Genomic DNA, 21,838 nt, shown 5'->3' with positions numbered 1-21,838 from the left:
TCCTCATGCCATCATGGGTGTGTTAAAATAGACGCTTACTTCATGGCTGCCGAGACCTTGTGGTTCACTCTCGCTACCGGAGCACAGCTTCAGCAGGCTCGGGCTGAGTGTGAGAGAAACGCCGTGTTCATAACACACAGTATAAACAACACACGCAACCGCTTGATGACGCACAACTCTGATTTAACGACGATGCGCGTCGAAATAAGATCAGACAGATGGGTAATGTTAGCTAGGTTAACTTTAAGCAAGCGGGCCAGCCAGCCTGGGCGATATCTGATCATATAAAAAGGTACGAGGTGGGTTAACCTATATATAGCTAACAATAACAGTTGCTGTCACTTGACACCGGGGAGCTGGATTTGTCTGGCCTCGGTTTGTGTTGACATGCTAAAAAAATGCACCCCAGCTAACGTTAGCTAGCTAAGTTAGCCAACCTGTCTAAAATAACTGTAAAGAAAAGAGGTTCGGTTAGCTAACGTTAAAACACGGGCTGGTTCGACGAGGCGCACGACAGGACAACTCTGTGATGTTCGCTGTGGAAATCTGTTGGTACGAACTAAAAGTGACACGATATAGACAGGCAGCACATTGAATATTAGTGTTTCATCTTTACCTTGTTCTCTGTGTACCTTTGGTTTGACAGCAGCATCCCCGTCGCTCGCTGTGCACGCGCATCTCAGCCGAGTGGGCACGCGCTCTCTGGTGTCATTGGGCAGTTCATTTAAAGGGCAGTGCCACTCATTTAATAAGGCTGTCATTACATGGTGCAACCTGAATGCAACTTCTGTGCAGTGTTGAAAACTCTGCGAAAAACACAGCAAATATCATGGAAATTATCATTTACTTTTCCTTGAAACATCGGGGATTGTTAGTAGCCTACATACCAGGCTAATAACATACCAGTGTTATACAAAAGGAAAACATGTATCCAACCTATGATTCAACTTCACACAGAAAATACACATTAAAATGTATTGTAACGTATCGGGTAATTACGTGTATTGGGGTGTTTCCGTGCTTGGCTAGGAACTGATATGTGTGGGTGTGTTCCTAGGGGGAAGGGGATATATGTGACCAGCGGCCGGGGCGGAGGCCAGTCAGGCCAGGGTGGGCGAGCTGACCGGGTGGTTTAGAGCTAGCAGCGAAGCTAGCTGCTAGGAGCGTGTATTGTGAAGACAAGAATAAAAAGCCTGTACCAACTTCAAGTCTCCAGTTCCTTGGACGAATACCCAATTCGTTACATTGGTGCCAGACAGTAAAGCGGTAACGCCTCTGATTCGGCCGAGAGGGGAGAGGGTGAGAAGGAACGGCAAAAGAGACGGGTGGTGCGGCTTTTTGGCTCTAGAAACTGGCGCTAGTAAGTTAGCTACCAGGGGTGCTAACTGCTAACTGCTAGCTGCTAAAACCACGTGCGATGGTGCGCGGAGAATCAAGTATCTCCGGAGAATGGCCATCGGTGAACGGGAGGAAAAGAGAGCTGACGGCGGGGATCAGCTCGATGCTGGCGGGCATGGAGGCCCGTGTGTTGAGAGAGGTCGGACGGCTGGTGCAAGAGACTCCTGCCTGGGCATGGAGGTGATGCGGGCGCTGCGAGAAGTCATGCAGCGGGTGGACTTGATGAGCGCGGAGGTAATGCAGCGGGGAGAGCGGCCGGAAGAGCCACGAAAGAGACTGTGTTGGACCTGCAGAGAGCCGGGCCACGTGGCGAGGTGGTGCCGATGCGGTTCCGGGAGACGGACCGGGTATGCGGGACAACGACATGGACAGCAGGGAGCCTGCTGGGCATGTAGCGCGATCGGACATCTAGCCAGAGAGTGTCCAGAGGCTGTCGGAGATCGGGGGACAGCGGGAGAAGAGAGACGTGCAGGCGGCAGACAGGTGAGACTCTGCTGGACTTGCCAGTCACCGGAGCACTTGGCCAGGGACTGCACTGAGAGTGTGGAGGCCGGAGGTGAGACGCAGGCTGGGAAGAGCGTGAACAGCCAGAGGGAAGAGAGGGACATCGTCTGCAGCGTTGTTACAGTCGGGAGAGCGACGCTCGTGTCTCCGAGTGAGCGAGAGGGGTTACCACCGGGGGAACCGGCCCAGCCTAACCGCTATACACCCCCTAACGTTGCACTGCGGAGAGCCGAGGGGAAGATCGACGCCGGTGGTGTTCGCTCTGCTGTCCTCAACCCTGGAGGAGGGGGACGGAAAAACGAGCGGAGAGCCGAGGGGAAGATCGACGCCGGTGGTGTTCGCTCTGCTGTCCTCAACCCTGGAGGAGGGGGACGGAAAAACGAGCGAGTGCGAGGCCGGGAGGACGACGCCAGGGTCAGCTGGAGAGTCGACGGGCGCGAGTGGAGACCGGAGGACGAGGATGTCGATCCGGTGCTCGTTCGTGCATTTGCTACTGGAACAAACAAAAAGGGGGGACCGAAAAGAGTGCTTCAGGGGAATTGGTGAAGCTGGGAAAAGGGGGGATGGAAATGGGGTTTAAAAGGGACTAAATGTGGGAAATGTGGGTTGAATTTAAATGTGTGAAAAAGAAAGGAAATAATGAAAACTAGACATTATGGAGTGCCTAATGGGAAACTAGACATTATGGGGGTACCTAATGGAAAACTAGACATTACGGAGTACCTGATGCAAACTGGACATTATGACGGGGGTGCTGAAAAGAAAAGACTGTTTGTTGGGGAATTAGAATTTGATGTGGTGATGGGAAAAAATATTGTGTTGGGTGTGTTTTGGTACAGGGGGATGTGTGTGGGTTGTGCATGTCGCGTGGAAGCGACATTAAATTTGTGTGGGGGATGTGTAATGTATCGGGTAATTACGTGTATTGGGGTGTTTCCGTGCTTGGCTAGGAACTGATATGTGTGGGTGTGTTCCTAGGGGGAAGGGGATATATGTGACCAGCGGCCGGGGCGGAGGCCAGTCAGGCCAGGGTGGGCGAGCTGACCGGGTGGTTTAGAGCTAGCAGCGAAGCTAGCTGCTAGGAGCGTGTATTGTGAAGACAAGAATAAAAAGCCTGTACCAACTTCAAGTCTCCAGTTCCTTGGACGAATACCCAATTCGTTACAGTATTGAATGAAGGACCTGGTATCAGATATTAACAATGAGCAAAACAATGAGCGCACATGTGAATTTTGTAAATAAACAAGATGTGTATGTGGTCTGAGCTTTGTTTTTTTGCCCAAATATTAGAAAAGACCCCACTGTAAAAACAGCGGAAGTAACTCCAGAGTGTCCGGTTGGAGCCAATGACAGAGCTTGTAATCAGCAGGGAGCGGACATCCGGCAGCGACTGAAACAGTCGCTCCAATGGGAGAGCAGCTGTAGAGCATTATGCCAGTAGCCGTGCAGCCAGACTCCTCTCACGGAAAGGAGGGGTGGCTGGCCAGCGAGACTATGATATCACTGATGACATCATCAGTGTGTGTGTGCCCCCCTATGACATCACTGATCAGTCTTGTCACAATGCCTCGTGTGTGTGTGTGTGTGACATCACTGATCAGTCTTGTCACAATGCCTCTGTGTGTGTGTGTGTGTGTGTGTGTGTGTGCGTGTGGCCTTATGACATCACTTTTGACATCATCACTGATGACATCACTGATGCTGACATCACTAGCCAATTAGCCGTATTAGAGAATCCGGCTCTGTCAGGTCACCCGCACGAGTTTACACACCCTGAAGGTTTCAGCCCAATTGCACGTAAAATGGCATAGCTGTGGCCGGACACAGAACTTGAAACATCGCCCACATAATTGTTACTTATTACACTACTTTACTTTCACCAAAATAACACCCTTGTTCACACCATATGGCAAAGCCACGCTAAAGCCATGCTGAAGCTACACTGAAGCCAGGCAGTTTCCTTTCGGTGTCCTTGTTAACAGGTGAGACCGTTCACACCGCCACGCTGAAGCGATAGTTCAGGATTCTGTTCTATTTTCCAAGCATCCAGCGCGTTGAACCCGAGGTGCGAGGTATGAAGTCAATGCAAGTTGTGGGTGGGGGCAAGGCGTCACTCAGCTTCAGCGTGGCTTTAGCGTGGCTTGGTCAGATGGTGTGAACAAAGGCTGAAGCCACACAGTTTCATTTCGCCGTCCTTGTTAATAGGCGAGACCGTTCACACCAGCCACACGCCACGCCACGCTGAAGCCACGCTGAAGCCATGCTGAAGCGATATAGTTCAGGCTTCTGTTCTATTTCCCAAGCACGCAGTGCGCTGAACCCGAGCTGTCAGGCATGTCAATGCAAGTTGTGGGCGGGGGGACAGCACCAAGCGAGGTGGTGAGGAAAAGAGAGTGTGTGAGCGGTTTAGCGTGACACGCAGCTTCTGTTCTGCGCAGCTTCAGCTCTGCTTCTGAATAGCACCCGGTGTGAAGCAAGGCTAACAGCAGTAGCAGAATGACATCGCCGCCCCGGAACATCCTGAAAAATAATTTCACTTATTTGCCTGTATTATTATTCTCCCGGGAAGTTCGACTTCCCATGCATGAAAACTAACCAAACTTTGCACAAAGGTCCAGTCCCATGCCAAACGTCTTTGACGCAAATTTGGCACCAATAGTCCTAACGGCGGCACTACAGCGACCGTCTAAAGTTTCAAACTTTGAAAATTCATAAAAAATCAGGCATACGTGCTACAGCTTTGCAACTTTCACCGAAATGTGGGCCCAAATGAGGAGAAACTTTTGTACAATGCAACCTATGGCCAATTATGAAGTCTGAAGACCGCAAAACTGCCAAAACTGTAAAACTAATTAAACCCTACTCCTCCCACATTTTTTCTTCAAACGACACCAAACTTCAGCATCTGCATCGTTAGACTGTCTCCTACACAAAAGTATCAAACAGATTTTCGATTGGTCAAAAATTGAGGCCACAGTGCATCAAAACATTGAATTCTGCCCCCATATATAGCCTAATTGCCTTAATTACGGGCAATTAGGTTGTATTTGTGATGTCATCAGTCACTCAAGCAATTGTGATGCCATCACTGATGTCACTCGAGCAATTTTGATGTCATAATAGCTCAAAGCCTTGAGACTTGCCCGGCCACGACTCATTGCTGCGCAGCAGCTATAATTTTCCTTTGTTATTGTCATCTATAGTGGTTATTTTCCTAAAACCACACAATTAATTTAAGACAGTTATACCAGGGGTTTTCAAAGTCTGAGACTGGGGCCTCCCCTCAGACAAATCTTGGAAAAAGGAGCTCCCCTCGCTCAATTCCTGGATGCCTATGGGACCATGATTATGTTTTTTGATTCCATAGACACTCAACAACTGTGTGACATACTTCAGACTGCACCAAATAGCAAATACGTAATAATGTCTGTGTGACTCTGGGAAAGTGGGAAAAACTGTAAATTCCCCAAATTCCCCAATCAATTTAACCAGATTAGGCTATTCTATGTGATCTCCTTTTGAACTAATATAATATTATTACATTAATTAGTAACTAATGTAATATTTTGTCACTTCCATTCACTGAGCCTTCTCCTGAAACTGCTTGGAGCCCCAAGGCCCGCCTCCCACTACTGATCAAAATGTGTTCAAGTCATCTGAAAGCAAAATCTCACAAAATATCAGCATCGTTTTCCAGTGATCATAGAGGTAATTATATTTCTATAATGTTTGCTATTATTATATTATACAGCAGGCCAAAACTAAAAAGAGCAGAATTACACCTCTCGGCTATTTCCGGCCTAGACCCCGCCCTAGACCCCGGAAACGGAACAGGTTCTCATTCTCGTAGGATAATCGCCACGAACAGGCGGCGATACCATATTGCATCAACGTTTTGTTTTGTGTACTATGTAACTTTTGAACATTAGTCACCTCCTTCTATCAGGCTCTAGCTAGCTAACGTTAGCTACACAGAAGATTTTCTGGCGGATTTTTTCCGGTAAACTGTTTCCGGTTTCTTGGTTTACGCCCCCAGGTCCAGACGCGGTGGAAACGGCTCCAGCTAGCATTTATCCATAATAGATACTGAGAAGAATGTCAACGTGCAACTTTCATCGTTTCCCGAATGGAAAATGGGTTAAGGCCGTAAGCCTGAGGTAGCTCGCGTTACAAAACATGGTCACGGCGAAACTTTCATGATGCTTTCACACACAGTTACGTTAGTGCTATCTTTGCTAACAAACATGCTCATGCTAACTTTATCTGTTAGCCTCCTGCTATTCTCGCAGTGCCAGCCGTAGATACCCACCGTCGACGTCAGCAAGCGTCCAGCGACGCTATCATCTACGGCTGGCAGGCACTGCGAGACTAGCAGGCTAACTAGCTGCGTTAGGTGAATTTGAAATCAGATGGGAGCTCCGCAGTTTAATAGGCTACTGCTGTTATTTTGGTTTTGTCAGCTGACAAACAACAAATCAGCAGTTTGTTCCATTTTCATTATAAATATTCCTGCTTCACATTCAGTCGAAATGCTGATTCTTTCATATTAATAAACCAAACGTTTTAGATGATCTGAAGCTGTGATATAGGAAAGATACTTTGCATGATCATTGAATCAGCTCTTATGTTTTCTCTCTTATTAGCACTACTTCGGTATGTAGGTCTGCTTAGAGCTTAACATATAGAAACATGTAGCCTACATGTTCGATGTATTCGCAAGAGTATGCAATAACTAATTTTACAACTATGACTTAGTTTGTAGTATACAGTTACAATTTTATCCATGTAACTGAAGCCATTACTACAGGAAATCATAGTGTGACACGAAGAAATAGAAACATATCTTGCAATTACTGTAGGATAGCCTACCGATATATATATAAGTTTTATATATATATATATATAAGTTGTAAATTGTGGGGGCATTATAATTGTAATTGATTTTGTGTGCAACCTGATATCTGCATGTTATTGCAGTCAGACGTAGGTATGTGTGCTCTTATGTGTGCGGGTGTAACTTCCATCAAACTAATAGTATTCATCTTTCCCTCAGACAAGTTGACTGGAAGCCCAGTGCCATCTCCCGCATCTCTAGCCAGACGCTCCCCGTTCGTTCTGCCGCCACACCTGATGTTGATATTCCAAGTGAAGAGCATTCCTACTCCCTGATCAAGGTAAACACTGGTGGGAGGAATACAACTGCTCCACTATGATCTAGACCGGTGGTTCTCAAAGTGGGGTCCGTGGACCCCCAGGGGTCCTTGAGGGGGTTGCAGGGGGTCCCCAGCAAAAGGGGGATCATTTATTTTCACTAGAATTCCATCCATAGTAACTAACACAATGACAGAATGTTATGACTATTTTGGTCATGTTTATACACTTTCTGTAATAAAACATCTAAAAGCAAAAACCGTATCCGATGGGGGTCCCTGGTCTAATTTCTGTCAGTTTAGGGGTCCTTGATGTGAAACAGTTTGAGAACCACAGATCTAGACAAAAGAGGGGGCTTAATTTGCACCAAAATAAAGGATTCAAATAAGTATTTTAAGCTTTTTGGGTTACCTAGATACTCCTGGCGCCCATGTTTTCTGAGCGTAACGCACAACGTAGAAGTTAATTATTTATTCGCGGCTGGTGATGTGCGACCCAGAACGACTCAATCTTTTTGAACAGAGCTTTTTCAATCACAAACTGTGACTACCTCGACACTGGGCACTGGTACTGTGACATGTTTATTGATAAAAAAAACAATGTATTTGTAATAGATCCATTGCAATACCATATAGACTTGACAATACAGCTCAAAAATCTTGAAACTGGCTCTATGGCATTTCTCAGGCTATACAAACTGGTCTACTTTTGTCATGATTCCATTTTCCCGTTCCGTCCCAATCACGTGATGAACAGTCACATGACTCCCGCCCATCCAATCACGTGATGAACAGTGAAATGACTCCCTCCCATCCAGCGGGCCGGGAATCCCGAAAAAATGTCAGCCTCTAGTGTGTGTGTGTGTTTTTATCATTCTTATTTATCATTGCAGATGGCGAGATATTTGTTTGTTTGTTTGGTCTAATATGTTTCTGTTCTATCAGGGTGCAGCTGGGGGCCTTTTATCAAAGAGGTCTACTGCCCCTGCAGCGACCTCCTCTGCTGCTGTGAGGCAGCGAGACACGAGAATGAGAAAAGCTACAACTTCACTGACTTCACCACAGTCTGTCCCGGTTAGTTTTCTTCGCCTGTATGTAACATCTTATGCAATGTCACTATGTACCATGCTTTGTAATGTTATTCTACTCGTGTATATTTCATATACAGATGGAGACAGGTTCTGGAGCTATATTGTCTACTGCCCCTCCCTCCTCACCTGCTATCGTACGATGGAAAAAATCTGGTCAGAGAGGGACTGCACCAGGTCCTGGAGTCATATTGTCTACTGCCCCTCCCTCCTCACCTGCTACAGTACGATGGAACACATTTGGTCAGAGAGGGACTGCACCAGGTTCTGCAATCATATTGTCTACTGCCCCTCCCTCCTCACCTGCTATCGTACGATGGAACAACATTGGCCAGACAGGGACTGCACCAGGTTCTGGAATCATATTGTCTAGTGCCCCTCTCTTCTCACCTGCTATCATACGATGGAACAACATTGGCCAGACAGGGACTGCACCTGCAGCGGCCTCCTCTCCTGATGTAAGGCACTGAGACATGAGCAAAGCTACCACTTCACTGACTGCCCCACAGTCTGTCCATGTTAGTTTTCTTCCCCTGTATGTAGGACATTTAAACAATATTTTGGGGGCAACGTTTGCCCCACTGTCTAAAAGCTGGGGGGCATTTACAAAATTTTAGGGGCACATTAAAAAAAATTGTAATTAGTGCATAACGTAGCTAAAGCGTAGCGTGAACAACAGCGATGTTTGTGTGAGTGTGTTATTCATCGTTGTCTTCTGGCAACCAGCTTGCAGGTGCTGAGTGAGTGTTAGGGATGGAAATTAAATTAATTGAATGAAAATAAAATTGTCAAATTATTGGGGGCAATTTTTGCCCCATGATCATGGTTTCTAGGGGCATTCTGAGATTTCCTGGGGGCATTTTTGCCCTTGCCCCTGGCTAAATTCCTACACTGCCTGTATGTAACATCTTATGCAATGTCACTGTATGTATCATTCTTTGTAATGTTATTCTACTTGTGTCTATTTAATATACAGATGCAGACAGGTTCTGGAGGCATATTGTCTACTGCCCCTCCCTCCTCAAATGCTATCTTGCGACTGCGACGGAAAAAATATATTCGGAGAGGAACTGCACCAGGTACTCAAGACATATTGTCTACTGACCCTCCCTCCTCACCTGCTATCATACGATGGAACAAATCTGGTCAGAGAGGGACTGCAGCAGGTTCTGGAGACATGTCTACTGCCCCTCCCTCCTCACCTGCTATTTTTCGACGAAAATTTACTCGGATTCGGAGAAGGACTGCCCCTGCAGCCCCTGCAACTTCACTGACTTCCCCACAGTCTGTCCAGGTTAGTTTTTTGCCCATAAAGAGTTGGCTAATGTAGTAAGTGTGTTTCATAATGAGCTGAAACAAATACTGACATTGTATAAGGTTGAAAAACAAGCAAAACAAACATTGGCTTCTGTTACTCTCTTCTTTTCCTTCGCCGGCGATAGCCAGGCCAGAGGCATTATGGATTCGGGTTGTCCGTCAAATACAGTAGGTCCGTCTGATGTTTGTTAACGCAATATCTGAGGAACGCCTTGACGGCATTTCATCAAACTTGCCTCAAATGTCGACTTGGACTCAAGGATGGACTGATTCGATTTTGGTGGTCAAAGGCCAAAGTTCAAGGTCACTGTGACCTCACGAATGCCATTCCCAACTTCATTAACGCCATATCTCAGGAATGCCTTGACGGAATTTCTTCCAATTTGGCTCAAACGTCGACTTGGACGCAAGGATAAACTGATTACATTTCGGTGATCAAAAGTCCAGGTCACTGTGACCTCTCAAACACCATTTTCAAGCTCGTTAACGCGATATCTCAGGAACGCCTTCAGGGAATTTCTTCGAATTTGCCTCAAACGTCCACTTGGACTCAAGGTAGAACTGATTAGACTTTGGTGGTCAAAGTTCAAGGTCACTGTGACATCACGATCGCTCGTTTCATGCTCGTTAAACATGATATCTCAGGAACACCTTAAAGGAATTTCATCTCATTTGCCTCAAACGTCCACTTGGACCCAAGGATGAACTGATAACATTTTGGTGGTCAAAGGTCAAGGTCACTGCGACCTCACAAACACCATTTTCAAGCTCGGTAACACCATATCTCTGTAACACCTTGACGGAATTTCTTCACATTTGGCTCAAACGTCAAAGTCTGGACAGACATGGATGTCGACTGTCCACTTGTTGGCGGAGGCATATATCTGCAGTGCAGTTGTTCTAGTTTGTTTTTTTACATAGTTTCAGAAACCTGAGGACAGACCAATGTCTAAAGGGCCAAGGGGCTCATCGATTACATTGCTGAGGATTCTTATAAAGGTCAAGGTTTGTCTCCATCAAAATGGTGTGGCACATGAATTCAACGCCACCTGACCGGACCTGATTCTAAGGTTATGATCCACAGTTCATGTTGAGAAGAGGCTTATGTTTGTTTGTTTTGACATACTTTCAGAAACCTGAGGACAGACCAATGTCTCGAGGGCAGAGAGGCTCGTCCATTCCAGTGCTGTGGTCTCCTGCAAATGTCAAGGTTTGTCTCCATCGAAATGAATTGAATGAATTCAACGCCACCTGACACCATCTTTCTACACTTGAAGTAAACTGTGTTTTGGTGAAACTCTGATGTTGTGGGCATGTTAAGAAACTCTCTTTCTAAACATACATACAAGGCATTACATTTGTGCCAGCAAAGACACATTGAATTAACACCTTATTCAAGTCTATTCAAGAAGCTATATTAGCATGATTTACTTTTGTACATGTTGCGAAAGCATACAGGTAAATTAGATAGAAATAAAATGAAAATAAATTTAATGAACAAAAACAACCACAAATGATCTCAAGATGAAGATTAGTCTGGGGGGGGGGGGGTGTCGTGTGTGTGTCTGTGTTTTTGTTATCGTCCTTATTTATCATTGCAGATGGCTATAGAGTTTTGTGTTTGTTTGGTCTAATATGTTTCTGTTCTATCAGGGTGCAGTTGGGGGTCTTTTATCAAAGAGGTCTACTGCCTCTGCATCTGCCTCCTCTCCTGATGTGAGGCAGCGAGACACCAGAGAAGCTTCACTGACTTCACCACAGTCTGTCCAGGTTTGTTTTTTTCTCTCCCCTGTATGTAACATCTTAGTCAATGTCAATGTATGTGTTACGCTTCTAAATGTGACTTTTGTCACATCTACAGATGGAGAAAAGTTCTGAAGACATGTCGTCTACTGAGCCTCCATCCTCACCTGCTCTCTTGCAGCAGAACGTAGGTGGTCAGAGAGGGACGCTTGAGAGGAGAAGCACTACAGATGCTGGTGTAACCCAGTGGGAAATCCTGGTTGAGTTGTTTTATAAGTATTTTATTCCAGCAACATGCTGTTTTATAAGCTATTTGATTTATTATTATGTTTACGTGTTGTTGTGCTTATGCATACATTTTATACTTACCTTAGTGTGTTATTATTTTACCTGTGTGGACGTGGACAATGATACCTGCCAAAGGCAGTGCAAAGTGGTCAACCTGAGGATATGCCCGGCATGTTTACTTTGTTTGGTTTGGGACTTTCTCTTTTTATTTTTTATTTTATTTTTGATTATGTAATCAACTGAAACGGACTATGACACTAATGAATAGGTACCTGTCCTTATTGTAATCAATATATATATTCGGAGTACTTTACACATACCTGATAATTAAAGGGCGTTTCACTGAATGTGAACGTCCACTACAGGGGTTACAAAGCACATGGTCAAGCATCAGGATGCAAGAAATAAACAAACAAAAACCTGAAGGGATTAATGATACTAGAGTATAAAGAAAGAACTCCGTGCACTACCCTTTATTGCCACTAGCGTTTAAAGAAGTGCTACACTACCACTGCTTTGACTCCCCCAGAGTCTGTCCAGGTTAGTCAATGTCAGTGTATGTGTTACGCTTCTAAATGTGACTCTACGTTTGTCACATATACAGATGGAGAAAAGTTCTGAAGACATGTCGTCTACTGACCCTCCATCCAAAAAAGCTAAGGTGGGTGCTGGATCAAGCCAGTTATATTGTTATTTAGCCTTTCTGCTGCTATTGCATGGTTAGATCAGCACATTTTATTTTAGAGGGGGGGGGGGGGGGGTTCTATTTTCGCAGTGGAAGTGGTCCCTGGGAAATGTGTTTTGGTACGTAGTGGTACTTGGTCTGAAAAGTTTGGGCACCCCTGCTCTAACGTCACCGCATGTGTTATGTTTCTAAATGTGTGGTTTTCTTTCTCAATGTATTGCACAGATGCAGACTGTCTCTGAAGACGTATCCTCTGCTGAAACTCCCTCTTCACCTGCTATACTGCAGCACAATATGCCAGCTGAGAGAGTGACTTCCCCAGAACCTGTCCAGGTTTGTCCTCTTCCTCTACATAACATAACATACTAGCAGGGGCGGAGCGACCCTATCAGCCCAGAGGGGGCGAAGCTCTTAGGGGGGCCCCATCAATTTTTTTTTTTTTTTTTTGAAGGCCAGGCCAGGCCGCGAAGAAAAATTTGCCTTTTTTGCATGTTTGAATCGGTTTTAGCCATATTTAGTGGAATATCTCATTTTAAACACACCAATGTTATTGTCTATTGATTGAATTCCTCTCACACTCACACCACTGACTTTATTAAATACCGTAAATTCCGGACTATAAGCCGCACCGGTGTATAAGCCGCACCTTCAAAGTTGACTATTTTTTTCTTATATAAGCCGCACCGGACTATAAGCCGCGGGTGTTTTAATGGTATTTTTTTTTTTTTTTTTTTCTTTTTTCTGTGTGTTTTAATGTTTAATTACCATATGTAAGGGTTCATGCACAGAGGGGATTGTAGAGGAAGCTCCCATTTATTAACATTTCAACAAAACAACATAACACAACACCACCTGTGTTGTTTTTTACAGTGCACACAGTGTCATACAGTGTGGTGAAAAGAGGGCAAGAGAGGAAATTAAAACTTATTATAGTTATATAGGATTTATAGTTAGAAAGAGTGCTAAAAAAGAGAGATTTTTTTTTTTTTTTTTTTTTTTTTTGAAAAAATCCATAGATAAGCCGCACCGTTATATAAGCCGCAGGGGCCAAAAAAGGCCAAAAAACGGGAAAAAAGGTGCGGCTTATAGTCCGGAATTTACGGTAGTCATTTTAAGTCACAACTGTAAAATAGCTGATATTTTCTATATCCGAAAACACAATTTGTCACTCATTGAGCCAAGTAATATTATGTCCAAGAAAGCCTACAGTGAAGCCACTTTACAGACAAGCTTGTTCTGAAGAAGAAAAAGAAAAACACAGGTTGCCAGCCGGGCCCGGTGGCCTGGCCTGCATTTTTTTTTTTTTTTTTTTTTATGGGCCCCCCTGACGAGTGGGCCCAGGGCGGGCGCACCCTCTCCCGGTGTATGCTCCGCTACTGCATACTAGACTAGAGTATAAAGAAAGAACTCTGGGCACTACCCTTTATTGCCACTAGTGTGTAAAGAAGTGCTACACTACCACTGCTTTGACTCCGCCAGAGTCTGTCCAGGTTAGTCATGTCAGTGTATGTGTTACGCTTCTAAATGTGACTCTACGTTTGTCACATATACAGATGGAGAAAAGTTCTGAAGACATGTCGTCTACCGACCCTCCATCCAAAAAAGCTCAGGTGGGTTCTGCTGGATCAACAATGACTTAGAAGGTGAAAAGAAGGATCCACACAACATGGAGGTCACAAAAAAACAACAACTCTAATACACACAAACACTCATAATACTGAGGAGTAGCCGGATTGGGCAGATTTTCGGAAATATCGCGATATTTGGGAAACATCACAATTTGGAACATTTACTTTCAGAGGCTGCAGCAGGCTCAGTTTTAAAGCCAGAGTGAAGTTTCTGGTATCATATGAAACTAGAAGACCTAAGGAATGGATTTGTACCAACCTTGTCATGCTAGTTTGTCAGGAATGTAGCTAAATAACACTTTAAATTTAGGCTAAATTTTGGCGAGGGAGAAAAGCTTTTTCAAAGGGGTCCTCTTTGTCACAGCCTAATGTTGGCAGGTGTGTGTGTCCGTGTGTGTCCATTTTGACCAGCTAGTAGCCTTATATTGTTATTTAGCCTTTCTGCTGCTATTGCATGGTTAAATCAGCAAATTGTATTTTAGGGGGGGGGGGGGGGGGGCTATTTTCGCAGTGGAAGTGGTCCCTGGGAAATGTGTTTTGGTACGTAGTGGTACTGAAAAGTTTGGGAACCCCTGCTCTAACGTCACTGCATGTGTTATGTTTCTAAATGTGTGGTTTTCTTTCTCAATGTATTGCACAGATGCAGACTGTCTCTGAAGACGTATCCTCTGCTGAAACTCCCTCTTCACCTGCTGTACTGCAGCACAATATGCCAGCTGAGAGAGTGACTTCCCCAGAACCTGTCCAGGTTTGTCCTCTTCCTCTACGTAACATAACATAACATAACATAACATAACATAACATAACATACTAGACTAGAGTATAAAGAAAGAACTCTGTGCACTACCCTTTATTGCCACTAGTGTGTAAAGAAGTGCTACACTACCACTGCTTTGACTCCCCCAGAGTCTGTCCAGGTTAGTCAATGTTAATGTATGTGTTACGCTTCTAAATGTGACTCTACTTTTGTCACATATACAGATGGAGAAAAGTTCTGAAGACATGTCGTCTACTGAGCCTTCACCTGTTATACTGCAGCAAAATATGCCCGCTAAGAGAGGGACTTCCTCAGAACCTGTCCAGGTTTGTCCTTTTCCTCCACATAACATCTGAAGTAAATGTCACTGTACGTTTGTGGTGGTGTGGCACATGAATTCAATGCAACGTGACGCCATCTTTCTACACTTCACATGAAGTAAACTGTGTTTTGGTGAAACTCTGATGTTATGGGCATGTGAAGAAACTCTCTTTCTAAACATACAAGGCATTAAATTTGTGCCAGCAAAGACACACATTGAATTAACACCTTATTAAATTCTATTCAAGAAGCTATTCACCTTATGTAGCCACGCCCATTTGACCCGGTTGTGTGGTTGTGTCACTTCCGGCTATAAAAAAAAACGCTGGCTGCTCCAATATCATCTAACTCTGAATTAACTAATAATTTAGCCAATTGTATGTAACATACCAAAATAAACGCAAACGGCAATATCTACGAATGCAACGCCATGTAACTGGCTCATTAATTCTCGCATTCAAGGGAATTACGTTAACGTCTGCGGGTCTTATAAGACGTAAGTGGAGGAGACTGAAAACCATCTGAAGCTTTCTATGTTGAGTCCAGGTATGTTTTGTACAAGGACGTCTCAGAATTGTTGTTAACTGCCCGTTTCGTTGTTTTCTTTTTGTTGATCTCATCTTTTTCCTCTTCGACTTGATTTGTATCACTCGGACAGCAGCTGCGGGCGATGTTCAACGCATTCCTGCTCTAGAAACAACTTTCCTCTTCCGACGTTCTTTTGTATTTCACGCCGTGACCAGCGGAAGTGTGAACACAACCCGGAATAATTTGGCCCACCCCCCCTATTATGAACATAATGTGAATATTAGCATGATTTACTTTTGTACATGTTGCGAAAGCATACAGGTAAACCATACGAAAATAAATTTAAAATACATTTCAAAAACTAAAGCAACCACAAACGATCTTCTCGAGATGATTCGTCGGGAGGGGGTTGTGTGTGTGTCTTTTTTTAATCATTCTTATTTATCATTACAGATGGCGAGAGAGTTTTTTATTTTATTTAGGTTTAATATGTTTCTGTTTTATCAGGATGCAGCTTGGGGCCTTTTATCAAAGAGGCCTGCAGCTCCTCCCTCCTCGCCTGCTATCCTGAGACGTAACAGAAGATCTGGTCAGAGAGGGAGAGCCTCTGGAGGAGCCTCCTCTCTTGCTGCGAGGCAGCGACACACCAGAGATGCTACCATAGCTTCACTGTGGAGGACGTCCCCACAGGCTGTCCAGGTTGGCTTTTTTGCCTTTTATAGAGTTTGTCAATCTAGTAAGTGTGATTCATAGGAAGCTGAACAAAACTGAAATGATATTCACCTTATGTAGCCACGCACATTTGACCCGGTTGTGTGGTCGTGTGACGACTTCGGCAAAAGAAAAAGAAAAAGAAAATGGCCGGCTGTTCCAATATCATCTAACTCTGAATTAACTAATAATTTAGCCAATTGTACCAAATAAAAGCAAATGGCAATGTCTGAGAATGCAACGCCATGTAACTGGCTCGTTAAGTCTCGCATTCCAGGGAATTATGTTAACGTCTGGGGGTCTTATTGACGTTAGTGGCTCGAGCGCTCGGAGGAGAGAAAACTATCTGAAGCTTTCTTTGTTGGAGTCCAGGTATGTTTTACAAGAAAGTGCTCGTCATTGTCGACGATAACGTTATCTGACCTGGCTAACAGTGGATACTCGCTTGCTTGCTGTGTACCGAGCTCAAAGTAGTAGGCTACGTTCTTTATTTTATCCCCTGCACTGTCCGCTCCAAAAACAACTCTTATTTTGCGCAGTGACCGCCGGAAGTGTTAACAGGACCCGGAAGAATTTGGCCCACTGTAAGGTCTAAACATAAGGTGAATAAGGTTGAAAAACAAGCAAAATAAACATAGGCTTCTGTTATTGTTATATTCCTCTATAGCTGTTTCTAAACATGCACTGAACTCCTACTCATAAGCGCACCTTATTCAAATCTGCTGCATGTTTAGAACCATGTCTCCGTTTTGAGCGCACTCTCACGACAGTGGAGGATAAACCACCTACGCCGTAGTCTGAGCTCCACGTCGCTGTGCGCATCGCAGCGGGTGCTCCGGAGGCGTGGAGGGGGAAGGCGGGGATGACGTGCCAAGCGAGCACATACAGACCATAAATGTCTATTTATGTCTACGTGCTATTTAATCATTTCATGAATGGACATAGTTACGTAGCCTATATTAGGCCAATTAATCGTTCTGCATATCAATGAATTCAACTGAAAACTCATGATCAGCGTGTGAGGACACTCAGGACAGCCCATAAACCTAAGCCACAGCCAGGTGGGAGAGAAAAGCAATGCACTCGTCTCTCCAGCGCATCCTGGTTAAAATAAATAATTTGATCCAGAGCAGATAAGTGTAGCCTATTCTGTGCCTTTCCTCTGCAGTAGGCAGCAGCACTGTGCCCCAAAACCACGTCGGAGCTTCTCCCCATGTTTAGAAAGTGATTCAGCGGTGTATTGAGTCATGTCTAGCAGGGTACCTGCGGGGGATAGTCGGACCTGATTCTACGGTTATGATCCACAGTTCATGTTTAGAAGAGGCTTATGTTTACTTTCAGAAACCTGAGGACAGACCAATGTCTCGAGGGCAGAGAGGCTCGTCCATTCCAGTGCTGTGGTCTCCTGCAAACGTCAAGGTTTGTCTCCATCAAAATGAATTGAATGAATTCAACGCCACCTGACACCATCTCTCTACACATGAAGTAAACTGTGTTTTGGTGACACTCTGATGTTGTGGGCATGTTAAGAAACTCTCTTTTCTAAACATACAAGGCATTTGTGCCAGCAAAGACACACATTGAATTGTCACCTTATTCAATTCAATTCAACTCAAGAAGCTATATTAGCATGATTTACTTTTTGTACATGTTGCGAAAGCATACAGGTAAACTAGATGGAAATAATTTCATAAACAAAAACAACCACAAGATGAATATCAGTCTTGTGGGGGGTGTGTGTGTCTGTATGTTTTTCTTTTAATCTTAAGTATCATTGCAGATGGCGAGAGAGTTTGTTTGTTTGGTCTTAATATGTTTCTGTTCTATCAGGATGCAGCTGGGGGGCTTTTATCAAAGAGGTCTACTGCCCCTGCAGCCTCTCCTGATGTGAGGCAGCGAGACACGAGAGAAGCTACAACTTCACTGACTTCACCACAGTCTGTCCAGGTTAGTTTTCTTTATGTCGGCTCTAGCCGAGCTGGAGGCTTTATGGTTTCGGGTTGGCCGTACGTCCGTCCATCTGATGTTCGTTAACGCGATATCTCAGGAACGCCTTGAATGAATTTCACATTTGGCTCAAACGTCTACGTGGACTCAAGGATGAAATAATGACATGTTGGTGGTCAAAGGCAGAGCCGTGTAGATAGAAGAGTCCCGACATCTCCATTCACTCCAATGGACCAGTTTTTTACACTCAAGAGTTCCAGGAAGTAAGGTCCTGGATTAAGCAGCACTGTCAAATTGTAGCAAAATAGACAGTTTGTGTTGTACTCTGAAAGGGTTTTCCCCCCCTTGAATCAAATTGTACATTATCAGCTTTATTTTAGCATGCAAAAGTAGCGCGAGACCCATTCCTGGCTGTTCATTGGCTAATGAGTCTCGCATTTTGGTCCTCCGCTGACGCCACTCTCTCTCTAGAGGACACTAGTCAAAGGTATAAAGGTCACTGTGACCTCACGAACGCCATTTTCAAGCTTGTTAACGCAATATCTCAGTAGTAACACATTGACTGAATTTTGCCACATTTGGCTCAAACGTCCACTTGGACTCAAGGAATGAGTTACTCTACTTTTGTCACATCTACAGATGGAGAAAAGTTCTGAAGACATGTCGTCTACTGAGCCTCCATCCTCACCTGCTCTCCTGCAGCGGAAATTACGTGGTCAGAGAGGGACGCTTGAGATGAGAAGCACTACAGCTGCTACCACTGCTTTTACTCCTCCAAAGTCTGTCCAGGTTAGTCCTTTTCCTGTGACTTACATTTTCTCTAATGTCACTGTTATGTTTCTAAATCTTTTTATTTGTCTGTCAATGTATTGCACAGATGGAGACTGTCTCTGAAGACGTGTCCTCTGCTGAAACTCCCTCTTCACCTGCGATACTGCAGCAGAATATGCCAGTTGAGAGAGGGACTTCCCCAGATCCTGTCCAGGTTTGTCCTCTTCCTGTACGTAACATCTGAAGTTATGTCACTGTACAGGTTGCACTTCTAAATGTTCTTCTTCTTGTCTATCTAATGTACAACAGATGGAGATTGACTCTGAAGACAGACCTTCTCCTACAACCCCATTTTCACCTGATATCATGCAGCAGGTGATAGCCATGTCCCTCTTCTCTGGTAAGACAGGGACGGATGCTGAAACTACTTCTGTCCAGTCTAAGTCTATCCAGTCTGTCCAGGTGAGTCCTTTTCCTGTTAATAGAGAGGCAAAGTGGAACGTCACTTCCTGCTTCAGCACTGTACCAGAGATTTTCATCCGCCATTTATTTTCCCATAGACATTTCGTAAAATGCTTATAAAATAGTTGTACTTCGTCGAACCAAACGGTTCAACTAACGCTATAATCGGGAGAGACCATAGAACATTTCACTCGGACCAAAACAAACAAAAAAAACATTGAAAAAGTATTTTCTTTAAATCCGCATTCTTTTTACGTTCTGGTCCCGGTGAAATGTTATGCGATCTCTCTTGTTTCTAAATATATCTGTACCGTTTGGTTTGAACCAGTAAAACTATTTTTATACGCATTTTACGAAATGTGGATGGGAAAATAAATGGCGGATGAAAATCTCTGGTACAGTGCTGAAGCAGGAAGTAGGCGGTCACTTTGCCTCGCTATAACATCTTATGTGATGTCACTGGATGTTCCCTCTCTAAATGCTGTTCTACTTGTCTATTAAATGTGCAGAGACAGAGAGCAAGGAAGCTTCAGAGGATGAAGTTTCACGCAGCACGGGGAGAATACAGAAAACTGGCACATCACATTCTTGGAGTCCCAGAACTTTACGATGTGGTCGAGGCCGAGGTCATGAAACGCATGCAAAAAGAATGTGCACATGTGGAACATATCGCGTTTGGCTCGGTCTTGCGTAAAACTTCCCTCCAGTCCCTAAAGACTTTCAGCTGGGAGGACGTGGTGGACGAGTGGCGGACCGGTGCGCCTACATTTTTAAAGTTCCTCCAAAGCGCCGCGTCAGTGTCTTTAGATGGGCCCACGTCCAGTGACACCGCGCAAGCGAAGGCGAAGAAACGTTTCACAGCCATGGCTGGATCGTTACTGTTTCACGCTCGCACGAGGCGCATGTGCACGCCTATGGTGCGCAACTCGTTACTGTTGCGACACACGGCGGGCGCCACCAAACGCACCAAACGTTGCTTGCAGCTTTTCAAAAAACAGGGGATTTGTGTCGGCTACCAACAGACTCTTAAGAAAGTGAAAGAAATGGGGGGAACCTTCGATAGTGAACTCCTTCAGTGGAAGGAAAACACCCGTAAACGAGTCGTTGAAAAGAGCCCACATGAGTCTATGAGGAATGAGGATTCAGAAGATGGAGGGAACGCTGACGGAGGGAGCCCCACGAGCACCTCTGCAGGACAGCCCGACAGTCCAACACCAGAGCCAGCGCTCATCTAGTCTCTTCAAACAGACGGTTGGCTCTCGCAATTTTCAAATGCTTCCGTCTAGACGTCTGTACTTTGAGTTGGGAAGACTTGGTCAAAACGGAAAGGGAAACTCAGGGAAAATAATGAGCGATGATAGGGGATGTCCCGAATGTCCCGCCCTAAAGGCGGGACATCGGCTCGTATTTCTCCAATCACCTGCATCGGTTCGAACTTCCTCCAGTCTGAAGTTTTTTTTAACAACTTCCTTTGTCCTTGTTCTGTGGGCGTGAATTACAGACTGTTTATGGTGCATTCACAGAATGAAGAAGAGACAGTCTGGCTTGAGAGACTAGCATCATCCCATCAACTTCTTTCTTTTAGATTAATTCATTCCTTGATTTCAGCAGGGAGGCCATTGAAAGCTAACTCTCTTTTTACAATGATGCCCAGCATTACAATACATTATACAATATAACGATAGAAAAACAGTATAAAGCATAAAGTTAAAAAGACAGAAGTTGCAAGGCAATGCGAAAAGGATTTTCCGTTAACTCAGTGTGACATTGAAAAATGGCCTGAATCCTTCACCATTTCCTCCCCTGGAACATTAACCAGGAACAAAGTCCCTCTGCACATGTGCTTGTGTTGGCATGCACATATGTCTACCTTGGCAATTAACTATCTTCACAGAATTTATTTGTTGTAAATTTGTAGCCATTTTTATATTTCAGTTTGAAATAAAAGTGCAAATGTCAGTTTTTCTTTCTTTTTTTGGGGTGGAGGGGGGTGCATTATCCAAAACATCCAGAGCAAAAGCGCAGCACTTATAGAGAGCCAAATTGAAACACCACTTCCTGCTTTCTCCCTGTACCAGCGCTGAAAAAAATATGAATGGCAGTGAACGGAGAATAACGTTTCTTTTTTACAATTATGACTTCAAATGCTTTGGTAGCCTAGAGACTATCCAATTTTGCTTTAGTACATTTTGAAACCGAAGCTTAAACCCAGGAAAACTTTGATGTATCACTAGATGATATTTCCGAGTGTCCTGTTGCAGAGCTGACATTCGTCCTCCTTTGATGTCCTCTATCGTTAATCCCCATAGGTAAAATAAATAAATACACAAAATTGGTGTTACATTTTTATTTTAGCTCAAAAATTAAAAATTCCAAGGTCATCGGGCACAAAGGGTGATGTTCAGTGAGAGTCTACAGACAATTATAGGAGGCGTCTCTCTAGAGTAGTGCCCCAGCACTCCACAACCATGCATATATGTGGCCATGAAAACTGAGTATGTAGCAGTACCTGCAGTTCTGGGAAAGTGGGAAAAACTAAC

The 21,838-nt window shown here is 44.5% G+C and overlaps 1 protein-coding gene across 1 annotated transcript; it reads left to right on the top strand.

Moving 5' to 3' along the window:
* Positions 1-42: 42 nt before the first annotated feature.
* On the top strand, positions 43-21,210 carry LOC310795296 (uncharacterized protein; the record flags this gene model as incomplete). The annotated part of the gene is made up of 20 exons (XM_083657349.1): positions 43-109; positions 7,998-8,126; positions 8,221-8,277; positions 8,366-8,598; positions 9,117-9,434; positions 10,590-10,667; positions 11,111-11,227; positions 11,319-11,459; positions 12,093-12,149; positions 12,399-12,506; positions 13,727-13,783; positions 14,442-14,549; positions 14,783-14,884; positions 15,915-16,106; positions 17,460-17,537; positions 17,949-18,065; positions 18,705-18,854; positions 18,943-19,050; positions 19,146-19,298; positions 19,808-21,210. 20 exons carry the CDS (start codon positions 43-45, stop codon positions 20,531-20,533), a joined length of 3,096 nt encoding a protein of 1,031 aa, XP_083513475.1. The 3' UTR covers positions 20,534-21,210.
* Between the last annotated feature and the right edge of the window lie 628 nt (positions 21,211-21,838).

This window comes from Poromitra crassiceps (assembly GCF_964638095.1).
Source record: "Poromitra crassiceps genome assembly, chromosome: 21".
NCBI classification, from domain to species: Eukaryota; Metazoa; Chordata; class Actinopteri; order Beryciformes; family Melamphaidae; genus Poromitra; species Poromitra crassiceps.
This window is presented reverse-complemented; position numbering and strand designations above follow the sequence as displayed.